General features: G+C 42.2%; 1 protein-coding gene across 2 annotated transcripts in view; it reads right to left on the bottom strand.

Moving 5' to 3' along the window:
• DMC1 (DNA meiotic recombinase 1) overlaps positions 1-21427 on the bottom strand; it is a 51663-nt gene extending 30236 nt beyond the window's left edge. Inside the window, exons 1-8 of one of the 2 annotated variants that reach the window (XM_003264752.2) lie at positions 21266-21427; positions 19430-19513; positions 18802-18846; positions 17811-17957; positions 13514-13596; positions 5985-6037; positions 3278-3319; positions 864-936 (exon numbers count right to left, since the gene is read on the bottom strand). In XM_003264752.2, the coding sequence (XP_003264800.1) occupies positions 864-936; positions 3278-3319; positions 5985-6037; positions 13514-13596; positions 17811-17957; positions 18802-18846; positions 19430-19480 (494 nt within the window). In that variant the 5' untranslated portion in view covers positions 19481-19513; positions 21266-21427. The remainder of the gene's footprint in view (positions 1-863; positions 937-3277; positions 3320-5984; positions 6038-13513; positions 13597-17810; positions 17958-18801; positions 18847-19429; positions 19514-21265) is intronic. The other variant, XM_030815196.1, reaches the window with a different exon arrangement.

The raw sequence follows: 21427 nt of genomic DNA, 5'->3' as shown, positions 1-21427 counted from the left end.
ATTCTTACCAGTTCCAACCTAGATCAAGTTCTCATTACTTGCCTAGAATATTGCTAAAGTATCCAGTTTACACCCACTATCTTGTTTCAAAGCCTTTCATGTCTAAGATCCCAATCATCTTTCTAGCCCATATCCTGGAATACCTTACACTTTAATTAAACTGCAATTCTTTGTGTTACCCAAACAGGTTCTGCCTGTTTTCCTTATGAACTTTCACCCTCTTCCTACCTTTCTCTTCATTTGGTACCATGACTTTCAGTGAGTCAATAATCTTTCAGCCAGGCTCAGTGGCTCACCCCTGTAATCCCAGCACTGTGGGAGGCCGAGGCAGGCGGATCACCTGAGGTCAGGAGTTCCAGACCAGCCTGGCCAACATGGCAAAACCCCATCTCTACTAAAAATACAAAAAAATTAGCCAGGTGTGGTGGCACACATCTGTAATCCCAGCTACTCAGTAGGCTGAGGCAGGAGAATTGCTTGAACCCAAGAGATGGAGGTTGCAGTGAGCCGAGATCGCCCCACTGGACTCCAGCCTGGGCAACAGGGAGATTCCCTAAAAAAAAAAAAAATCTTTTTTCTAACTATTTAAGCAAAATCTTTAGAGAAGTAAGAGGATTAAAAATGAAGATGATATAATTTCCTCTCATGTATTTATTTTGTCTCATAAACCCATATGAAGAAGTGAAACCTCATTAAATAAAAGGTGATTTGAGAACTTAACCAGCAATTGTTTTCCCTTTGATTTGTCTCATTACTACTGGTTTATGGAATGACTACAAAGATTGTATATCTCAGACAAACTCTTTAGCGGTAACATTCCTATATCACACTATTATGTTAGCAACTTTAAATAAAAAGGTTACAAAGTATTTTCTGTATCAATGAAGATAATCTTTCCTCCTGGGTAGCCACCAGCTCCTGGAAGTTGAGCTGTCACTAGGAAGCAATTAAAAATTTATATTAATAGCAGTGAATAAACTTTGTACAAATGACTATATAAAATACACATGGAATCTGCTGTTGCAACTCTTTAGTACATTTTGCAGAGTCATGATCCTTTCGTTTCTAAACAACATGATATATTTTCATATTACTTAACCAGTGTGAAACTATAAGTATTCTGCCAGCATAGTTGTAATTCAACAAATAATTTCACTATCTTTCACAATGGAAGATATTCGTGAAAGTTCTCCCAAAGAATGGAAATAAAATTTAAATATTACTAACTTTCTTTTTCTTTTCTTTTCTTTTTTCTTTTTTTTTTTTTTTTTTGAGACGAGTCTAGCTCTGTCGTCAGGTTGGAGTGCAGTGGCGCAATCTCGGCTCACTGCAATCTCCGCCTTCCGGGTTCGAGCAATTCTTCTGCCTCAGCCTCCCAAGTAGCTGGGACTACAGGCACGCACTGCCATGCCCAGCTAATTTTTGTACTTTTAGTAGAGATGGGGTTTCACCATGTTGGCCAGGATTGTCTTGATCTCCTGACCTCGTGATCTGCCCACCTCGGCCTCCCAAAGTGCTGGGATTACAGGCTTGAGCCACCGCGCCCAACCTACTAACTTTCTTTCTACAAGAAATAGTCACAAATATGGCCGGGCGTGGTGGCTCATGCCGGTAATCCCAGCACTTTGGGAGGCCAAGGTGGGTGGATCATTTGAGGTCAAGGGTTCAAGACCAGCCTGACCAACATGGTAAAACCCTGTCTCTACTAAAAATACAAAAATAAGCCAGGTGTGGTGGTGCATGCCTGTAATCCCAGCTACTCTGGAGGCTGAGGCAGGAGAATTGCTTGAACCTGGGAGGCGGAGGTTGCAGTGAGCTGAGATCATGCCACTGCACTCCAGCCCGGGTGACAGAGCAGGACTCCATCTCAAAAAAGAAAAGAAAGAAAAAAGAAAAAAAAGAAAGAAAAGTCACAAATAGGCCGAGTGAGTGGATCATGAGGTCAGGAGTTTGAGACCAGCCTCATCAACATGGTGAAACCCCGTCTCTACTGAAAATACAAAAAACAAAAATTAGCCGGGCATGGTGGTGCGTGCCTGTAATCCCAGCTACCCAGGAGACTGAGGCAGGAGAATCGCTTGAACCTGGGAGGCGGAGGTTGCAGTGAGCTGAGATTGCGCCACTGCACTCCAACTTGGGTGACAGAGCGAGACTCTGTCTCAAAAAAAAAAAAAAGAAATAGTCACAAATATAATTTATGCTATATAACTAATTTAAGTTACCTTTCAATTAATGTATGTCAAATTTTAAAAATGCATTTACTTTTTTTTTTGAGACAGGTCTCACTTTGTCGCCCAGGCTGGAGTGCAGTGGCACAATCTCAGCCCACGGCAACCTCTGCCTCCCGGGTTCAAGTGATTCTCCGACCTCAGCCTCCCCAGTAGCTGGGATTACAGGCACGTTCAACCAGGCCCAGCTAATTTTTGTATTTTTTAGTAGAGACAGGGTTTCACCATGTTGACCAAGCTGGTCTCAAACTCCTGACTTGGGGAGATCCTCCCGCCTTGGCCTCCCAAAGTGCTGGGATTACATGTGTGAGCCACCATGCTTGACTGCAATTACTTTTTATGTAGTAGTAGTTAACACTAAGAAGCTACTTTATACCAGGTGCATACATTATTTCATTTACTTTTCAAAACAATCCTAAGATTTGGCACTGTTGTTATTTCAATTTTATTGGTGGGGGAAATTAGAGAAGTAGAACAACTTGCCCAAGGTCACACAGCTACTAATGACAGAACCAGGATTGAAGTCCAGCATTTTGATTCCAGAACTCCTTTCTTAACCACTTTGCCAAGTTCCTTCTCCATAGCTCAAAGAAATGCACAGTAGTGTATTTGTGGAAAAGGAGATATCTTTGGTTGTTTTGTTTAAAACAATTTTGTTTTTAAGTCTCTCTTAGGGCCAACTTTATGCCATGGAAAGTGAAAGATTCTAGGACTCAATAGATTTTGTGTCACTCTTCTAAAAAAGATATAGAAAAGATGGAATGGGAAAAATTGAGACAGTGGACTCCTCACCAACACATTCATATACCCATTCAACTTCTCTCTATTTCTACTCAGGTGTTCATAGTGCAGCACATACATCACCTCAAGGATCACACATTCAAAGACCAGCTGTATAACCACGGGCAGTTTACTTAATCTGCCTGTGTTTTAGTTTCCTTGCAAGTATGTTCAGATTATATGAGATTATTTAGAGTATCAGGCACATAGTAGATGTTTGATAAGTAATAGCTATGTTTATTATTGTTATTGTTGTTATATATCCTTACCACAGAGGGTATGAGAGAGCTGGGTTTTTCCAGTACGAAATTCTGTGAAATACAGAAAAAAAGATTTTAAAAATGCATAATTTCCTGATATTTTCATAAAGAATAAAACATGGCTTCAGAATATTACTCTTTTCTTTTTCTTTTCCAACTGGCAAATCTTACTTATAAAGTATCTCAGGTGTTATTTTTTATTTTTTTTTTGAGACGGAGTCTTGCTCTGTCACTCAGGCTGGAGTGCAGTGGCACGATCTCAGCTCACTGCAACCTCTGCCTCCTGGGTTCAAGCGATTCTCCTGACTCAGCCTCCTGAGTAGCTGGGATTACAGGTGCCTGTCACCACACCCGGCTAGTTTTTGTATTATAAGTAGAATTGGGGTTTCACCATATTGGCCAGGCTGGTCTCAAACTCCTGAACTCAGGTGATCCTCCCACCTCAGCCTCCCAAAGTGCTGGGATTACAGGCGTGAGCTACCACGCCCGGCCTTATTTGTTTAATATAAATTAATTTAAACCAAGTTTTCCTTAGTAACAGTCATATAAATGAAAGTTTAAGGCCGGGCGCGGTGGCTTATGCCTGTAATCCCAGCACTTCGGGAGGCTGAGGCGGGTGGATCACAAGGTCAGGAGATTGAGACCATCCTGGCTAACACGGTGTAACCCCATCTCTACTAAAACTACAAAAAATTAGCCAGGTGTGGTGGTGGGCGCCTGTAGTCCCAGCTACTCAGGAGGCTGAGGCAGGAGAATGGCATGAACCCAGGAGGCAGAGCTTGCAGTGAGCCGAGATCGCACCACTGCACTCCAGCCTGGGTAACAGAGCGAGACTCCATCTCAAAAAAAAAAAAAAAAAAGAAAAAAAGAAAGCTTAAGACCCTACCACCTGGGGTAAAGTGCGGTGACTCACACCTGTAATCCCAGCAGTTTGGGAGGATGAGATGAATGGATCACTTGAGGTCAGGAGTTCGAGACCAGCCTGGCAAACATGGTGAAACCCCCATCTCTACCAAAAATACAACAATTAGCTGGACATGGTGGCTCATGCCTGTAATCCTAGCACTTTGGGAGGCCGAGGCGGGCAGACTGCATGAGCTCAGGAGTTCGAGACCAGCCTGGGCAACATGGTGAAATGCCATCTCTACTAAAAAATAAAAAATTAGCTGGATGTGGCGGCGTGCACCTGTAGTCCCAGCTACTTGGGAGGCTGAGGCAGGAGAATTGCTTGAACCTGGGAGGCCGAGGTTGCAGTGAGCTGAGATCAGGCCACTGCACTCCAGCCTGGGTGACAGAGCAAGACTCCATCTCCAAAAAAAAAAAAAAAAAAAAAATTAGCCAGGCGTGGTGGCAGTTGCCTGTAATCCCAGCTACACAGGAAGCTGAGGCAGAATTGCTTGAACCCTGGAGGCAGAGGTTGCAGTGAGCCGAGATGGCACCACTGCACTCCAGCCTGGAAGACAGAGCAAGACTCCATCTCTAAATAAATAAATAAATAAATAAATAGAAAAGAAGAGAAAGATCCTACCACAGGAAAGAAAGCCTGGGGTTCCCCTACTGAACTGAGGTCCTTAAAGGGGAGCTGAAGTAGTCTTAAACTGGTGCCATCCCCTAGCTACCAGCAAAAGCAAATTCTTTCTGGAGGAAAACTTTCCTACTTACCAATCCAGGTCCATTGAACTTTCATAGATTAAAATCAAACAATAAGCTCAGAAACACCAATAAATACAGAAGAAGGTAAGCCACTAAGACTGAGTCGACAGAAATAATGAAAACCAGATTTAGTGCCCAAGTCAACAGAAAAAAAAAAACAAAAAACAGATTTAGTTCTCCAAGGACAGCAAATACTGGAATTCCCAGATGTGATACACAGGGTAGCTATGCATGAATTGCTTTTTAAAAGTAGAGGATAGGACGGGTACAGTGGCTCATGCCTGTAATCCCAATACTTTGGGAGGTCAAAGTGGGAGGATTGCTTGAGTCCAGGAGTTCAAGACCATCTTGGGCAACATAGCGAGACCCTGTATCTATTATTTAAAAAAAAAAATAGAGGATATAATCAGGGAAGAGAGAATCTAGTCTCTATGTTCATGGAACATTAATTGCCTAGAAATAAAATCAGCCTCATTATTCAATTACCTTTTGAACAAATAAGTGAAAAAAAATCTATTATCAGCTGGGCACAGTGGCTCACGCCTGTAATCCCAGCAATTTGGGAGGCTGAGGTCAGGAGATCAAGACCATCCTGGCTAACATGGTGAAACCCCATCTCCAATAAAAATACAAAAAAATTGGCTGGGCGTGGTGGCAGGCACCTGTAGTCCCAGCTACTCGGGAGGCTGAGGCAGGAGAATGGCGTGAACCCGGGAGGCGGAGCTTGCAGTAAGCTGAGATCACGCCATTGCACTCTAGCCTGGGCCTGGGTGACAGAGTGAGACTCCGTCTCAAAAAAAAAAAAAAAAAAGAATCTATCTTCTATAGGAATCACAAATAAAAGATGAAAAGTGTCAATAAGACCCATCTGCTAATGTTCGTATATATTTTCATTGCAGTACAGAATGATCTCGTGTTATGATAATTGAGATTTTATAAGTTCCAAAATAGTTACAATTTATTATTTGTTGTTTATTTAATTATATGTGTATGTATACACATAGATGTGTGTGTGTGTGTGTGTATAATATTTCATTTAACAAAATATTAAGGTTCTACCTACCTCCAAAAGCTTCTGTAATTGCCATACTTTCAATTCCACCTCCTAGCAACTTACTGGAAATAGAAAGAAAGCATGAGTAACAGGAACAGAAATAGAAATATTAAGAGAGGAGAAAGTATTCATATCATTAGTATCCTTCCTATCTATCTATCTATCTATCTATCTATCTATCTATCTATCATCTATTCTATCATCTACCTATCTATTTACAGAACATGAACAGCAATTCTTGGCTGAACAAATAGCATGCCACTTGCTCAGATCACAGGTTCTATTGTGTATGGGCAAGTGGATCAGCAAAACAAATGATAAGCCCTATCGTTCTTACTTCAATAGTAAATGGAACCTGGGAATATTGCATGCTGTATGCTTAAAAAATAATAATAATAAATTATTTTAAGAAAAAACTTAAAAAATATTAAATGGGTTAGCAAGGCCTTATGTCTTACTAGTCTTTAGAATCGAATTGGACTTATAGATCGTCTTAATAATTATTATTATTATTATTTTTTCGAGATGGAGTCTTGCTCTATCACTCAGGCTGGAGTGCAGTGGTGTGATCTTGGCTCACTGCAGCCTCCGCCTACCAGGTTCAAGAGATTCTCCTGCCTCAGCCTCACGAGTAGCTGGGATTACAGGTGCCTGCCACCACACCAGGCTAATTTTTGTATTTTTAGTAGAAACGGGGTTTCACCATATTGGCCAGGTTGGTCTCAAACTCCTGACCTCAGGTGATCCGCCCACCTTGGCCTCCCAAAGTGCTGGGATTACAGGCATAAGCCACCATGCCCAGCCCATCTTAGTTATTAATTGGGTATTTAATATTGTGCTGGAACTATGTTTCTAAAGTCAATTGAATTTTCAATGTTTTTTCTTTTTCTTTTTTGAGACAGGATCTTGTTCTGTCGCCTGACACAGGGCTAATTTTTTATTTTTTGTACGGCTGGGGTCTTGCTATGTTGCCCAGGCTGGTCTCAAACTCCTGAGGCTCAAGAGATCTGCCCACCTTGGCCTTCCAAAGTTCTGGGATTATAGATATGAGCCATCATGCCTGGCTTCAGTTTTTAATATACTGAAAAACATATGAAAAACAGATATTAGGAAAATCCAGTGATTGTCATTATGGTCAGGTTATCTCACATAAACCAAATTTTATGGAGAACATGTCAGAATAGTAAATGTTCAAAGATGTTGTAGGTAATGCTAGCAGTTAGAAGAGTGTCAGATTTTGACAGCACACATTTAATTGGTAACCCAATGTTGTAGTGCATGTAAAGTTCTGGATATGAAAAGGCCTAAATTTAAGTCATGATCTCATTCATTCATTAAATGCAACACATATTAATTGTGTTAATTGTGCTAAGACCTGGTAGGGGCACTTTAAAAACCTTGTATGTAGTCTATTAACACGATTTTTTGGGATGTGATCACAGGTCCGACAAAAATTTAAGATATATAGATAATCCAATAGATTTACATTTACATAGTTTAAGAGAGCAATTTAAATGTAAATTGAAACAATGTTGGAAGTTATCCACAAATTTAGTGAGGGCTGCAGACTTCAATAAGGAAAAGAAAAATCTAGATAGTGACCTGCACAACTTAAATCTAAAGGACATGGGCTAAGTGATCAACCCATTTGGAGGGAATACACTTGGAAATCTTATAGGCCCAGCAACTATTTTTTTCTTCAACTTTTATTTTAAATTCAGGGGTACATGTGCCAGATATGCAGGTTTGTTACATAGGTAAACGTGTGCCATGGTGGTTGGGCTAGCAACTATTAAAGAAAGCTTTATTTGTCCCTCTTCTTCCTGAGAAAAATTACCCTGGAAAGCTATACCTCTGGAAAATCCCAGACAAAATTTCTGGTTGATATGTAATCTCAATCAGCTGAAAAGGTAACCCCAAAATTTACCTGTGAGGATACCCCAAATTATTTGGGATAGCACAATTGTTTCCTTTTTGAGACTCAAGAAAATTTAGAATTAAGTGTAGAAATAGTGTTTTTAAATATAGGGAGATTTAAAAATAGAGACACAAATCAAACCCACAGATTACTATTTTCATATTAAATTTGGCAATATGGGCATGGTGGCTCATGTCTGTAATATTAGCACTCTGGGAGGCCGAGGCAGGTGGATCGCCCGAGCCTGGGAGTTCAAGACCAGCCTGGATAACATGGCGAAACCCAGTCTCTACAAAAAAATACAAAAATTAGCCAGGTATGGTGGCCTGCACCTGCAGTCCCATCCACTCAGGCTGCAGTGAGCCGTGATGGAGCCACTGCATTTTAGCCTGGGTGACAGAGTGAGACTGTGTCTCAAAAAATAAAATAGAATATAAATAAATAAATTTGGTAATAACCTGTGCATATTTGCTATTTGAGACTTAACGTTTAAGATAATCTGAACTTTTTGTAATGGATTGGCCTCTGACTGATTAAATGGTACATTCCTTCAATTTTCAAGCTGATAACAACTAATTTTATAAATAGTATTTGAACATTTAAGGGTGCCTACAACTCACTATACTTTTTTTTTTTTTTTTTTTTGGGATAGATCTCGGCTCACTGCAACCTCTGCCTCTTGGGTTCAAGCAATTCTCTGCATCAGCCTCCCGAGTAGCTGGGATTACAGGCACTCGCCATCATGCCCGGCTAATTTTTGTATTTTTAGTAGAGACAGGGTTTTGCCATCTTGGCCAGGCTGGTGTTGAACTCCTGACCTTGTGATCCACCCGCCTCAGCCTCCCGAAGTGTTGGGATTACAGGCGTGAGCCACCGCACTTGGCCGACAAATGAAGTTCTTAAAGAAAATACAATACACTAAATGTATAAACATAATTAAAATGTTTAAGAGAATTTAGTTAATCTTGTTATAAAAGCTCCCTTAAAATGTGCTAGATTTATAAAGGGACTTAAAGCTTAAGGGAAAATGTATAATATTTTAATTAATTAAATATTAATTTTTTAAAACATAGCTCCTGGCTGGATGCAGTGGCTCACATCTGTAATCCCAGTACTTTGGGAGGCCGAGGCAAGTGGATCATCTGAGGTCAGGAGTTCCAGGCCAGCCTGGCCAACATGGTGAAACTCTGTCTCTACTAAAAATACAAAAATTAGCCCGGTGTGATGGCATGCACCTGTAGTCCCAGCTACTCAGGAGGCCGAGGCAGGAGAATTGCTTGAACCCGGGAGGCGGAGGTTGCAGTGAGCCGAGATCATGCCACTGCACTCCAGCCTGGGCGACAGAGCAAGACTCTGTCTCAAAAGCAAACAAACAACAACAAAAAAACCTACCTCCTGAATGATCTTTTCTGTTCTCAAGAGCAAACATCAAGGGCACCAGAAAACTCACAATAACAGTAATTATTTCTTTAGATCAGTGGTTCTTAGACCACCATGTGATAGAGTAACTAAAGAAAATCAGGTTGTCATTTGAATCAAGTGTTTTGTTGATCAACCTCATTTTGACCAATTTGCCTAGGGATAGGATTTCCCCAAGCCTCTTCCTTAACTTTACTTGAAAAAAGGGTCTGTGATTTTAAAAGTCTGGGATGATGCTGGGTTAAACAGGTGTTTTCTTTTTCTTTTTCTTTTTTTCTTTTGAGACTGAGTCTCACTCTATTGCCCAGGCTGGAGTGCAGTGGTACGATCTCGGCTCACTACAACCTCCATCTCCCGGGTTCAAGCGATTCTCCTGCCTCAGCCTCCAGAGTAGCTGTGACCACAGGCACATGCCACCATGCCTGGCTAATTTTTTGTAATTTTAGTAGAGATGGGGTTTCTCCATGTTGGTCAGGCCAGTCTTGAACTCCTGATCTCAAGTGATCCACCCACCTCGGCCTCCCAAAATGCTGGGATTAAAGGTGTGAACCACCTCGCCTGGCCATTTTTGTATTTTTTAGTAGAGACAGGGTTTCACCATGTTGGCCAGGCTGGTCTAGAATTCCTGACTAAGGTGATCCACCCATCTTGGCCTCCCGAAGTGCTGGGATTACAGATGTGAGCCACTGCGCCCTGCCAAAACAGGTGTTTTGTATCACTGCAGGATTTCACAGGCTAGTGTGCACTGTGAATCTTCAAGAAGAATATATAGTATATCGTACTCCTCAAACTTATTCACTTTTGTTTATTCATTCATTTAGTCATTCAACAAATATTTATTGCACACCTGGTTTATACTAGGGATTGTTTTGTGCACTTGGGATAAACTAGAGAACAAAAGAGAGAAATTTTTTCTCTCACGAAGCTTACAATCTAGCGAGAGATTAGATAATAAACACAAATAGGCCAGGCACTGGTAGCTCACACCTGTAATCCCAGCACTTTGGGAGGCTGAAGCGGGTGGATCATGGGATCAGGAGTTCAAGACCAGCCTGGCAAAATGCTGAAACCCTGTCTCTACTGAAAGTACAAAAATTAGCTGGGCGTGGTGGCGGGCACCTGTAATCCCAGCTACTCAGGAGGCTGAGGCAGGTGAATTGCTTGAACCTGGGCAGCAGAGGTTGTAGTGAGCTGAGATCGTGCCACTGCACTCCAGCCTAGGTGACAGAGCAAGACTCCGTCTGAAAATAAATAAATAAATAAAATAAAAAATAAACACAAATAAGTAAAATATGTAGTACGTCAGATGTTATTAAATGGTATGGATAAAAATAAGGCCAGGAAAGGGGACAAGGAAGACAGAGTATGAAAGTGAGGAGGTTATGTTGTCAAATAAAGTGATCAGAGAAGTTCTCATTGAGACGTGGACATTTTTGCCAAGACCTGAAAGAGATGACAGCAAGCCATGTAGATCTAAGAGGAAAGAGTATGGTAGGCAGAGGCAACACAAAGTACAAAGGCCCTGATGCAGGAGTGTATCTGACATGTTCTGGGAATAGCAAAGAGGTCACTATGGCTGGTACATAGAAAACTAAAAAGTGAAATATTAGAGATTGGAGAGGACTTTGGCTTTTTTTCTGAGTGAGGGGGGAATCATCAGGGTGTTATGAGCCACTGCATTCCAGCCTAACCTATGTTTTAAAGTGACCATTCTGGCTCTTTCATGAATTAAAAAAAAACAACAGTAGGGGCAAGGTCTCAAGGAGGGAGGTTAATTAGAGGTTATTATAATAATCCAGGGGAGATATTAATAGGTGGTAGTTTAGTCCAGTGAGGTAACAGTAGAGGTGGTAAGAAATAGTTGAATTATATTCTCACTCCCTATGTACACACACACATATACACATAAAAATAATATATATTATATATTAATCTTTTATTATAGAAAATATCAAGCATAAACAAATGTAGAAAACAATAATGAACCATCATGTGTATCACTCAGCTTCAACAATTGTCAACTATGAACTCAGGGTAAATTTTTTCTTTTTTCTTTTTTTTTTTTTTTTGAGACAGAGTCTCGCTCTGTCGCCCAGGCTGGAGTGCAGTGGCGCGATCTCAGCTCACTACAAGCTCCGCCTCCTGGGTTCACGCCATTCTCCTGCCTCAGCCTCCCGAGTAGCTGGGACCACAGGCACCTGCCACCATGCCCGGCTAATTTTTTGTATTTTTAGTAGAGACGGGATTTCACCGAGTTAGACTAGGATGGTCTCGATCTCCCAACCTTGTGATCTGCCCGCCTCGGCCTCCCAAAGTACTGGGATTACAGGCGTGAGCCACCACACCCAGCTGGTAAATCTTTTTTCATACAGACCACTAACCATTTACCTCCCTTCCCATATTATTTTAAGCATATACTAAGCAACATATCATTTCATTATAAATATTTCAGTATGTATCCCTAAAAGACGAAGACTCTCATCTTTAACAACCATATTCCCACTATCACACTTAAATTTAGTAATTCCTTAATTTTTTTTTTCAGACAAGGTTTCTCTCTGCGTCACCCAGGCTAGAGTGCAGTGGCATGATCGTGGCTCACTAGAGCCTCAGCCTCAACCTCCTAGGCTCTAGCTATCCTTCTATCTCAGACTCCTGAGTAGCTAGAACTACAGGTGTGCACGATCACACCCAGCTAATTAATTTTATTTTTTATTTTTATTTTTATTTTTTTGTAGAGACAAGGTCGCTAGGATGATCTCAAGAGATCCCCTCCCCACCTCCAGCCTTGGCCTCCCAAGGTGCTGGGATTACAGGTGTCGCTAGGATGATCTCAAGAGATCCCCTCCCCACCTCCAGCCTTGGCCTCCCAAGGTGCTGGGATTACAGGTGTCACCCACTGCACCCGGCCAGGTGATATGTCTTTTTTTTTTTTTTTTTTTTTTTTTTGAGACGGAGTCTTGCTCTGTCCCCCAGGCTGGAGTGAAGTGGCCCCATCTCGGCTCACTGCAAGCTCCGCCTCCCGGGTTCACGCCATTCTCTTGCCTCAGCCTCCTGAGTAGCTGGGACTACAGGTGCCCGCCACCACGCCCGGCTAATTTTTTTCGTATTTTTAGTAGAGACGGGGTTTCACCGTGTTAGCCAGGATGGTCTGGATCTCCTGACCTCGTGATCCGCCCTCCTCGGCCTCCCAAAGTGCTGGGATTACAGGCTGGAGCCACCGCGCCCGGCCGGTGATATGTCTTTTAAATCTCTTTAATCTATAGGTCTTCTCCCTGACTCCATCTCTTTTTTCCTCCTTGTAATTTATCTGTTGAGGAAACTGGGAGGTTTGTTCTGACTAAATATATTTTGAAAGTAGAACAGACAGGATTTGTTAATGGGTTAGAGTTAGGGTGTGTGAGAGAAAAAAGATGTCAAGGATAACACCCAGGTTTTAGGTCAGAGGATCAGGAAAGAGATAGATCTAAGATGAGGGAGACTGGGAGAAGCAGATTTGGGGCAAAGGTCAGAAGTTTGATTTTTGGACCTGTAAAGTCTGAGCTATCGATTAGATATTCAAGTGGAGGTATATTTGACTATGAAATCCTTTTTTTCTTAATGTATCTTGTGAGGCCAGGGTTTTGAGAAATACTTAGAGGAAATACTGCTTTTGTTCTAATTGCTCTTGGGCACTGCTGTAAAACATGAAACACTAATTCTAGTAAAGTAGGGAGAAAAAACCCACATTTTAGTAAACTTGCATTGAGTAGATGATATGTCTTGCGGATCATAAAATAGTAAATAAAAAGGGATGTTAAAACTTCTCCTGCAGAAGAGCAAAAATAACTGCAATATTTCTGAAATATTTAATCTAACAATTGCTTTTTGAGTAAACCCAAAATGTGCAATGAAACCTCCTTCATATGGAGAAGGAAAGTAAATGAAAAGTTAAACTGATTTTTAAAAGTGGTTGGAGATTAATATTGGCTGATTCAGAAACTAGATTTTGTGTCTGAATTTTGTAAGACATTTAATCTTGCTCCTCCAAGCAGTCTAGAATTTGTTTCAGTTATCATTTAGAAAAAAAAGACAAACAAACCCAAACTTCAAATGAAGAAGCTACTTCTACTACTTACAGTAGAAATAACCAGAAAGAGGAAAAGAAACATGGTATTCCAAAGATTATGCATAGTGATTATAAAAAATGTAAGATACACACTCAAATTCCTGGCTCCCGGTGGTGATATGGAAAACCATTTTTCTCTTTTCACTATACTCAAATGCAGTCAAGAATCCTGGTTCCTACAGAAAGATAAAAGGAAATGTTCAAAAAGGGTTTAAAGATCATGATTTTATTTTCAAATGTTGCTCAAAATGATATACTCAATTATTAACATCACCATTTGGTATAAGCTACAGTTCACTTGTCCTTGAAGGTAGTACAAGATTATGGTTAGGAACACAGGCTTTAGAGCTGCCCTTTCTAGGTTCAAATCATGTCTCTAATAGTTATTAGTTGTATGATATGGAGTAAACTACTTAATCTTGCTGTACTTCAGCTTCCTCTTTTGGGTCAAACAGATAACAGTGTTTCTTCAAAGAGTAGCTGTGAAAACTAAATTTTATATCTATATATACACACACACATATATACACATATATACATATATACGTATATACATATATACATATACACATATATACATACATATATACATACATATATACATATATACATATATAGATATGTGTATATATATGTGTATATACACACATATATATATATATATATTTTTTTTTTTTTTGAGACCGAGTCTCGCTCTATTGCCCAGGCTGGAGTGCAATGGTGTGATCTCGGCTCACTGCAACCTCCACCTCCTGGATTCAAGTGATTCTCCTGCCTCAGCCTCCCAAGTAGCTGGGATTACAGGCACTTGCCACCATGCCCAGCTAATTTTTTGTATTTTTAGTAGAGATGGGGTTTCACGATGTTGGCCAGGATGGTCTCAAACTCCTGACCTCAGGTGATCCACCCACCTCGGCCTCCCAAAGTGCTGGGATTACAGGCGTGAGCCACCGTGCCCAGCCAAATGACATATAATTATGGCATAAAGCAGAGGGTATTTTACTAACAATTCACTTTGTTTCACTCAACAGCATCTTTTTTTTTCCAGCTGTGGAAGTTTCAAGGGGCACAGAAATTCCAGTTTTCATTATTCTTGAGACAACATTTTTCACATGGTAGATATACTACTTATTGACTGATTAAAAAGGTATAGCTGATGCAGTGGAGGACTAGTGAAAATGGGCCCCAATGTAGTCTAATGGGTGTCCCTCTTTGTTGTTTTATACTATGACTGTGGTTCTTAAACTTTGGAGAACTTGGAGAATGGGGACAGCCAAGCCCAGGTCCTATCCTACTTGAGTGAGCCAAGTCTGGGCTTCTGTTTTCTTTATTAGCCACACCAGGTGATTCTGATACACATCAATGTTTACAACCACCATACTATGAAATTAACTTCCTTTCTTTCTCTCCTCTCTTCTTTCTGTCTCTCTCTCTCAATCGCTTTCTCTATCTCTAAGAATAAACAACTGGGTGCAGTAGCTCACACCTGTAATCCCAGCACTTTGAGAGGCTGAGGTGGGAGGACTGCTTGATGCCAGCAGTTCAAGACCAGCCTGGCCAACAGAGTAAGACCCCCTATCTCCACAAAATTTTTTTTTTTTTTGAGACGGAGTCTCGCTCTGTTGCCCAGGCTGGAGTGCAGTGGTGTGATCTCAGCTCACTGCAAGCTCCACCACCTGGGTTCACGACATTCTCCTGCCTCAGCCTCCCGAGTAGCTGGGACTACAGGCGCCTGACCTCATGATCTGCCTGCCTCGGCCTCCCAAAGTGCTGGGATTACAGACGTGAGCCACCACGTCTGGCCTCCACAGAAATTTTAAAAAATTAGCTGGACATGGTAGCATGTGCCTGTAGTCCCAGCTACTGAGGAGGCTGAGGTGGGAGGATCGCTTGAGCCTGGGAGGTCAAGGCTGCAGTCAACTGTGATTGAGCCACTGTACTCCAGCCTGGGTGATAGAGTGAGACCTTGTCTCAAAAATAAATGAATAAATAAAACTGGGCACAGTGGCATATTCCTGTAGTCCCATGTACTTCAGAAGCAGAGGCAGGAGGATCACTTGAACCCAGGAGTTCAAGCCCATACTGGGTGGGCAACATAGTGAGATACCCTTCTCTCTCTCTTTTTTTTTCTTTTTGAGACAGAGTCTCGCTGTGTCACCCAGGCTGGAGCGTAGTGGCGTGATCTTGCCTCACTGCAACCTCCGCCTCTCAGTTTCAAGTGATTCTCCTGTCTCAGCCTCCCAAGTAGCTGGGACTACAGGCACCTGCCACCATGCCTGGCTAATTTTTGTATTTTTAGTAGAGACGGGGTTTCACTATGTTGGCCACTATGTTGGTCTTGAACTCCTGACCTCATGATCCGCCCGCCTCAGCCTCCCAAAGTGCTAGGATTACAGGCGTAAGCCACTGCACCTGGCCCGATACCCGTCTCTTAAAAAATAAAAATAAAAAAAGAATAAACAGTTTAAGCTAAGAAAGGAGAATATTCTTGGTGCGGTAGTGGGTGCTTGAGAAAGAGAGAGGTTCTTTTCTTTGGTAATAATATTTAATTTCCAAAGAAAACAACTCTAATGTCATAGAGCAGTTTCCCAAACCCTGAGTACTGCTCCAGGGCTTTCTTAAACACTCTGGCAGTTGTGGAATTGACTTGTGGGTACACTGCCTGAGTATACTCAGAAGCTAGAGCAACTGAGCTGGGTTCAGAGTAATTCAGTTCGGTTGAGTCCTCTCCAAGTTCAGGATCACACTGCCACTTGCATCACTCTCCTGCCTTGACTGCCTCTGAAGAAGGAAACCAAATGGCTGTCGGTGAAGAGAGCTTCTCAGACTCACTGGGATTGAGACCCTCACACACCAATAGAGAAATGGAGAGGCCTGCTATTAAATGAAGAGGAAGACTTAGTGACTACCTTTCTTTGCTTTGCTATTTCAAGAGCTGGTAACTCTAGTGATTCCCAAAAGCTCTACATAAAAGCTTGGTCAAAGGTATATATGCTTTTGCCTGGCAGCCTGGCAGTTGCAAAGGCCCCTCACAGTCAGTGGGCCCTGCTAGAAAGTAGTAAGGTAGGAGATGGGATTTGACTCCAGAGGTGGGGCTCAGACACCAGATCAAATTGAGAACTAGCTAAAACAGGGTCCAGGGCAGAAGCAACTTTCCATAAGACATGCCCACCGATGTGCCATGTCAGTTTGCCATTGCTATGGCAACACCTGGAAGTTACTGCCCCTTTCCATGGCAATGACCCAATGACCCAGAAATTACCACTCTTTTTCTAGAAATTTATGCATAAACTGCCCCTTAATTTGCATGTAATTAAAAGTGGGTATAACTATAATGGCAAAACTGCCTCTGAGCTGCTACTTCTGGGCACACTGCCTATGGGGTAGCCCTGCTCTGCAAGGAGCAGTACCTCTGCTGCACTGTACTGGACTGCTTCAACAAAAGTTGCTGTCCAACACCACTGGCTCACCTTTGGGCAAAGCCAAGAACCCTCCCAGGTTAAGCCCCAATTTGGGGGCTCACCTGCCCTACATCAGTATGGGTTAGCTTAGCTCAGCTGCTTCAGTGAGCACATGCTTGGTCATATCTATCTCAACTGTGCATATGTAGACCCAACCACTGTTGGTCTTTTTCTAACCCAGTACTCTCTTATCAATTGGCTATATATCAATCTCTTATACCAGGAGAGAGCAACTTATTTGGTACTGAGTGCTTCACAACAGCCATAGGTATGACATTTGAGGAGACAAGACAAAACTGAGGAGGAGAAAGGTAAAAAATAAAAATGAAGGCCGAGCATGGTGGCTCATGCCTGTAATCCCAGCACTTTGGGAGGCCAGGGCAGGCAGATCACGAGGTCAGGAAATCGAGACCATCTTGGCCAACATGGTGAAACCTCGTCTCTACTAAAAATACAAAAATTAGCTGGGCGTGGTGGTGTGTGCCTGTAGTCCCAGCTACTCAGGAGGCTGAGGCAGGAGAATCGCTTGAACCCTGGAGGTGGAGGTTGCAGTGAGCTGAGATCACGCCACTGCACTCTGGCCTGGTGACAGAGCAAGACTCTGTCTCAAGAAAAAAAAAAAAAAAAAAAGGAAAAGAGAAGGAAAGGCAGAGACAGCCAGAAAAAGTAATATAAAGAGAGACAAAAAGTTTTGGCAAAAATAATTACCTTCGTTAGTGTTCCAGGTCTCTTAGTCCCTACCTTCATCTTTCAGAAATCAATTGCTGTTACTTTGAAACTGAAGTGATAAAAAGTTAACATGGGGAGTATAATATACTGTGATCTACAGGAACCCAGTTCCCACAATAATTTCTAGTTTTCGTGAGAAAGCCTATAAAGATTCACAAGGCCCTTCCAAGCTAAAACAGCAGAGAATGGATTTTGCTTACAATTAGTTTGTTCGCTGCCTCTTTAATCTTGTCTACTTTGGCTTCTGAGAGTCCTTTGACATTGCATAGAGCTCTTCTTGTTGTCATCTGTATACCTTTGATGGTACAGATTCCTACTGATTTCAGTTTCTTAATGTCAGCCACGTTCTGTAAATTAAAGAATGGGCACAGCAGACTGATAAGATGCCAGCCTGAAAGGCTTCCATACTATGTCATGTGTTTCTGTGTCCATCTCCTTCCACCATGATGCCAATTTTATACAAGCTGCCAGGTGGAACCCACCCACCATGTAGCCAAATGTTCTGGAAATATCTGAGTAGAACATACTCAGCAGGCTGCCAAATGTTCTGACTGTGCCCTGATTTCCCAAGAATGTTAGTGAGACCATGGCAATGTAACAAGGAATTCAAAAGAAAAGCCTGTTGGTGGAAAAGCTAACAAATTTATCACACATTCACCCCCTCAGTTCAGCTCCTTCCTTCTACAGAACTTCATTACCAACATGTTCTTTTAAATTTTTAAAGATTTTTTTTCCTCTGCCCCTGGAGAATGCAAATAACTACATCACCAAAGGACCAAGATTTTCTCTTGCTTCTATTTTCTAAAACCACTGAAAGAGATTAAATGTTAGGGCTACAACAGATAATGTCAGCACAATTTTACTATCAACTGATTGCTGTTGAAATCCACCCAGGTCATTATTCAAAGGCTGGATTTCTGCCAACATCATTTATTGCAGTCGCCTGACATATAGAACTTAATTTTGTCCTCTGGATACACTTGGCAATGTCTGGAGACATTTTGATTGTCACAGCTGCAGGGGTGCTACTGGCATGCAGTGAGTGAGTAGAGGCCAAGGATGTTGCAAACACCCTACAATGCACAGGACGTCCCCTTGCAACAAAGAATTATCCAGGCCCAAATGTCCACAAGGTTGATGTTGAGAAATCCTAAATCAGACAATTTAACACAGCATTGAAAAACTACTTACAATTCCATGTTTCTGTAACAGGTCAATATCTTGAAACAAAGATTCCTAAAGGAGATGAAACAGAAAAAATGAAGTTTTGATTCTTCATATCCAGCTATTTCACATCTTTTAAAGAGGTAATTCAATACTATGAGTCACTCCAAAATGCCTCAAATTCCGCTTCTCTAGAGATTGAGGAAGGATCGATACTGTTTTTCAAACACCTACTTAGAAGAAGCACCAACATTGAAAGGGCTGGGAAGCCAGTTACCTTTGTCATGTCCTCCCTAAAATTTTAAAACCTTTACCCAAAGGACTGGAACAACATTTGACCTATTTTAAATATGTTTTCTCAACCCTCTTCCCCTCCAGATCCTAAACTCCTTCCTCTAGGACCAGGCTGCTATTCGGTATCAGTGTGTATAGGTACCAGTATGGCCATACCAGCTGTTAAGTTATTAAAATACTTTCATACCAGTTGCTAAGTAGCTAATCTTAGCATCCTTGCCAAACAAGTTGTTACATATTTGCAATATATAACTATGTGTTATTTCTACTTTCAGCTTCTAAAATAGTAGCTAACAGAGAAGGAACTTGATTTTTGTGAAATGACCGAATGTCTATATATCTTTCAACATTCTAGTCATACCTCTTCATCTTGGAATCCTGGTTCTTCCACCACAACTTGATCCTCCTTCATATTGAAAAGTGAGCAACAGAAAAATAATCACTTCTGGGAAAATAAGAAATATTACGTAAGAAGTAGTCCTTTGTCCAGGGGCCTCTGATTTCATTTCAAAGTCAACAAGGACTAGAAGGACAATAAGAGAAGCATTTAGCTTGGAAAGACGAGGCCAGCCTATCTTCTTTCTGCTAGGCGTGTGGCATTATTTCATGTGTGTGTATGTGTGTGTGTGCGTGTGTGTGTGTGTCCCCACATGCACACAGATGCCTGAGGGGCAAATTGGGGGGTGCTTATTTAGTTTCTTCTCTTTCCCCAGCAGTGATCACTTATCATCTGGTTTCCATTGCACAGCTAATCATGACTTTATTACTGCCTTGAATGTTATTTAGAATTGCATATTGCTTTTAACCTTTCTTGTTTATGTTTAACAACAGTACTCTAGGAACCTTGACATTATATCATTCTTCCTTGTGTCCTCCCTGACACCTCCAACTTTGTCCTCAATAAATGGATTTTATTTTCCTCATCTATGATGAATGCCTTCCTGCCTGCTGATTATGAATGGGTACTCCTGTAACATCTACCTTTTCATTTCATAGAACATTAGCTATACTTTCTTTCACAGTATTTAGTAGTTTCATGATTTTTTTAAGATTTAAAAATATGGTGGGCTGGGCGCGGCGGCTCACGCCTGTAATCCCAGCACTTTGGGAGGCCGACATGGGCAGATCACGAGGTCAGGAGTTCGAGACCAGCCTGGCCAAACTCCGTCTCTACTAAAAATACAAAAAAAATTAGCTGGGCGTGGTGGTGGGCGCCTGTAATCCCACCTATTTGGGAGGCTGAGGCAGGAGAATGGCATGAACCCGAGAGGCGGAGGTTGCAGTGAGCCGAGATCACGCCACTGCACTCCAGCCTGGGCGACAGTGAGAGACTCAGTCTAAATTAAAAAAAAAAAAAAAAATTGGTGGATCATAATATTATATTAAAGCTGATAAGCAGTTAAATTTTTTAACATTGTAGAAGCAAAAAGAAATTTCAGGAATCCACAAGGCGTTATTGTGTTTATTACAATAAAATGCCATCCAAATAATCATTTTTCTTGGTCGATTCCATTTCCTCATTTGATACCAAAGTCAGGGGTTGGACCCTAGAACAAAGGGAACGAACTAAAAATACCAGGGCAGGAGCAGGGTCCTACCACCCAGCACCTCAAACGGCAAAGGATGGAAGGCAACCGAGACCGTTTGGATGGGATCTTCGGGGGCACTGTCCTTCAGATGGCTAGCTATGAGTACCCCAATTCCACATTTACTGTCCCCATCGAAGAAAAAACATGTCATCCATTTCTTCTCCCCGTGATGAAAAGATTGTCCCCCATCTCTCAAGGAGCCGTCGATGGACTGAACGGTTGGATTGAAGGTAGGGTTCCCCAGTCCCCCGGTTTAAGACGACCCAGCTGTCCCCTCTGGTGGGGGCAGCAGCGCGGTCGGGTCGCCCTCGACGCCTCCCTCAGCAGGAGGCCTGGGCAGACCCCGTGCAGCCGCCGCACGTTTTCCTGACACCGGATTTCCTGGTCAAGAGGATGAGGCGGGCTCTCCTAGACTTAAGTCTGATTCGATTGAAAATAAGGAGGTTGGAAATCCCTCAAGGTCACCAAAATTCCTCCCCAGGGGTCGGAGCGGAACGCTCAAAGTCACTAGCCCAGGGACCCCAAAAAGGAGCGAGAAAGAGAAGCGCGCCTTCTCAAAACGAGCGTCCCCTCAGAGTCTTCGCACGCTGTCCGTTTTTGCCACTTACCCCCCTCGTGCCCACGGTCTCCCCGAGATTTTCAAGGTGAAGCCCCTCTGTCCCCGCCCGACCTTTCCAGTCCTCAGCTGACAGGATTCTAACTCGGGCCCAGAACGCGGAGCCTGGAGACCCGCGCGCCGTTGACCACAGGGTTTGGCGCCAAACGAGGAG

This window comes from Nomascus leucogenys, chromosome 7b, assembly GCF_006542625.1.
Source record: "Nomascus leucogenys isolate Asia chromosome 7b, Asia_NLE_v1, whole genome shotgun sequence".
Lineage (NCBI taxonomy): Eukaryota > Metazoa > Chordata > Mammalia > Primates > Hylobatidae > Nomascus > Nomascus leucogenys.
The sequence above is the reverse complement of the archived record's forward strand: the minus strand, read 5'-3'. Positions and strand labels throughout refer to the sequence as shown.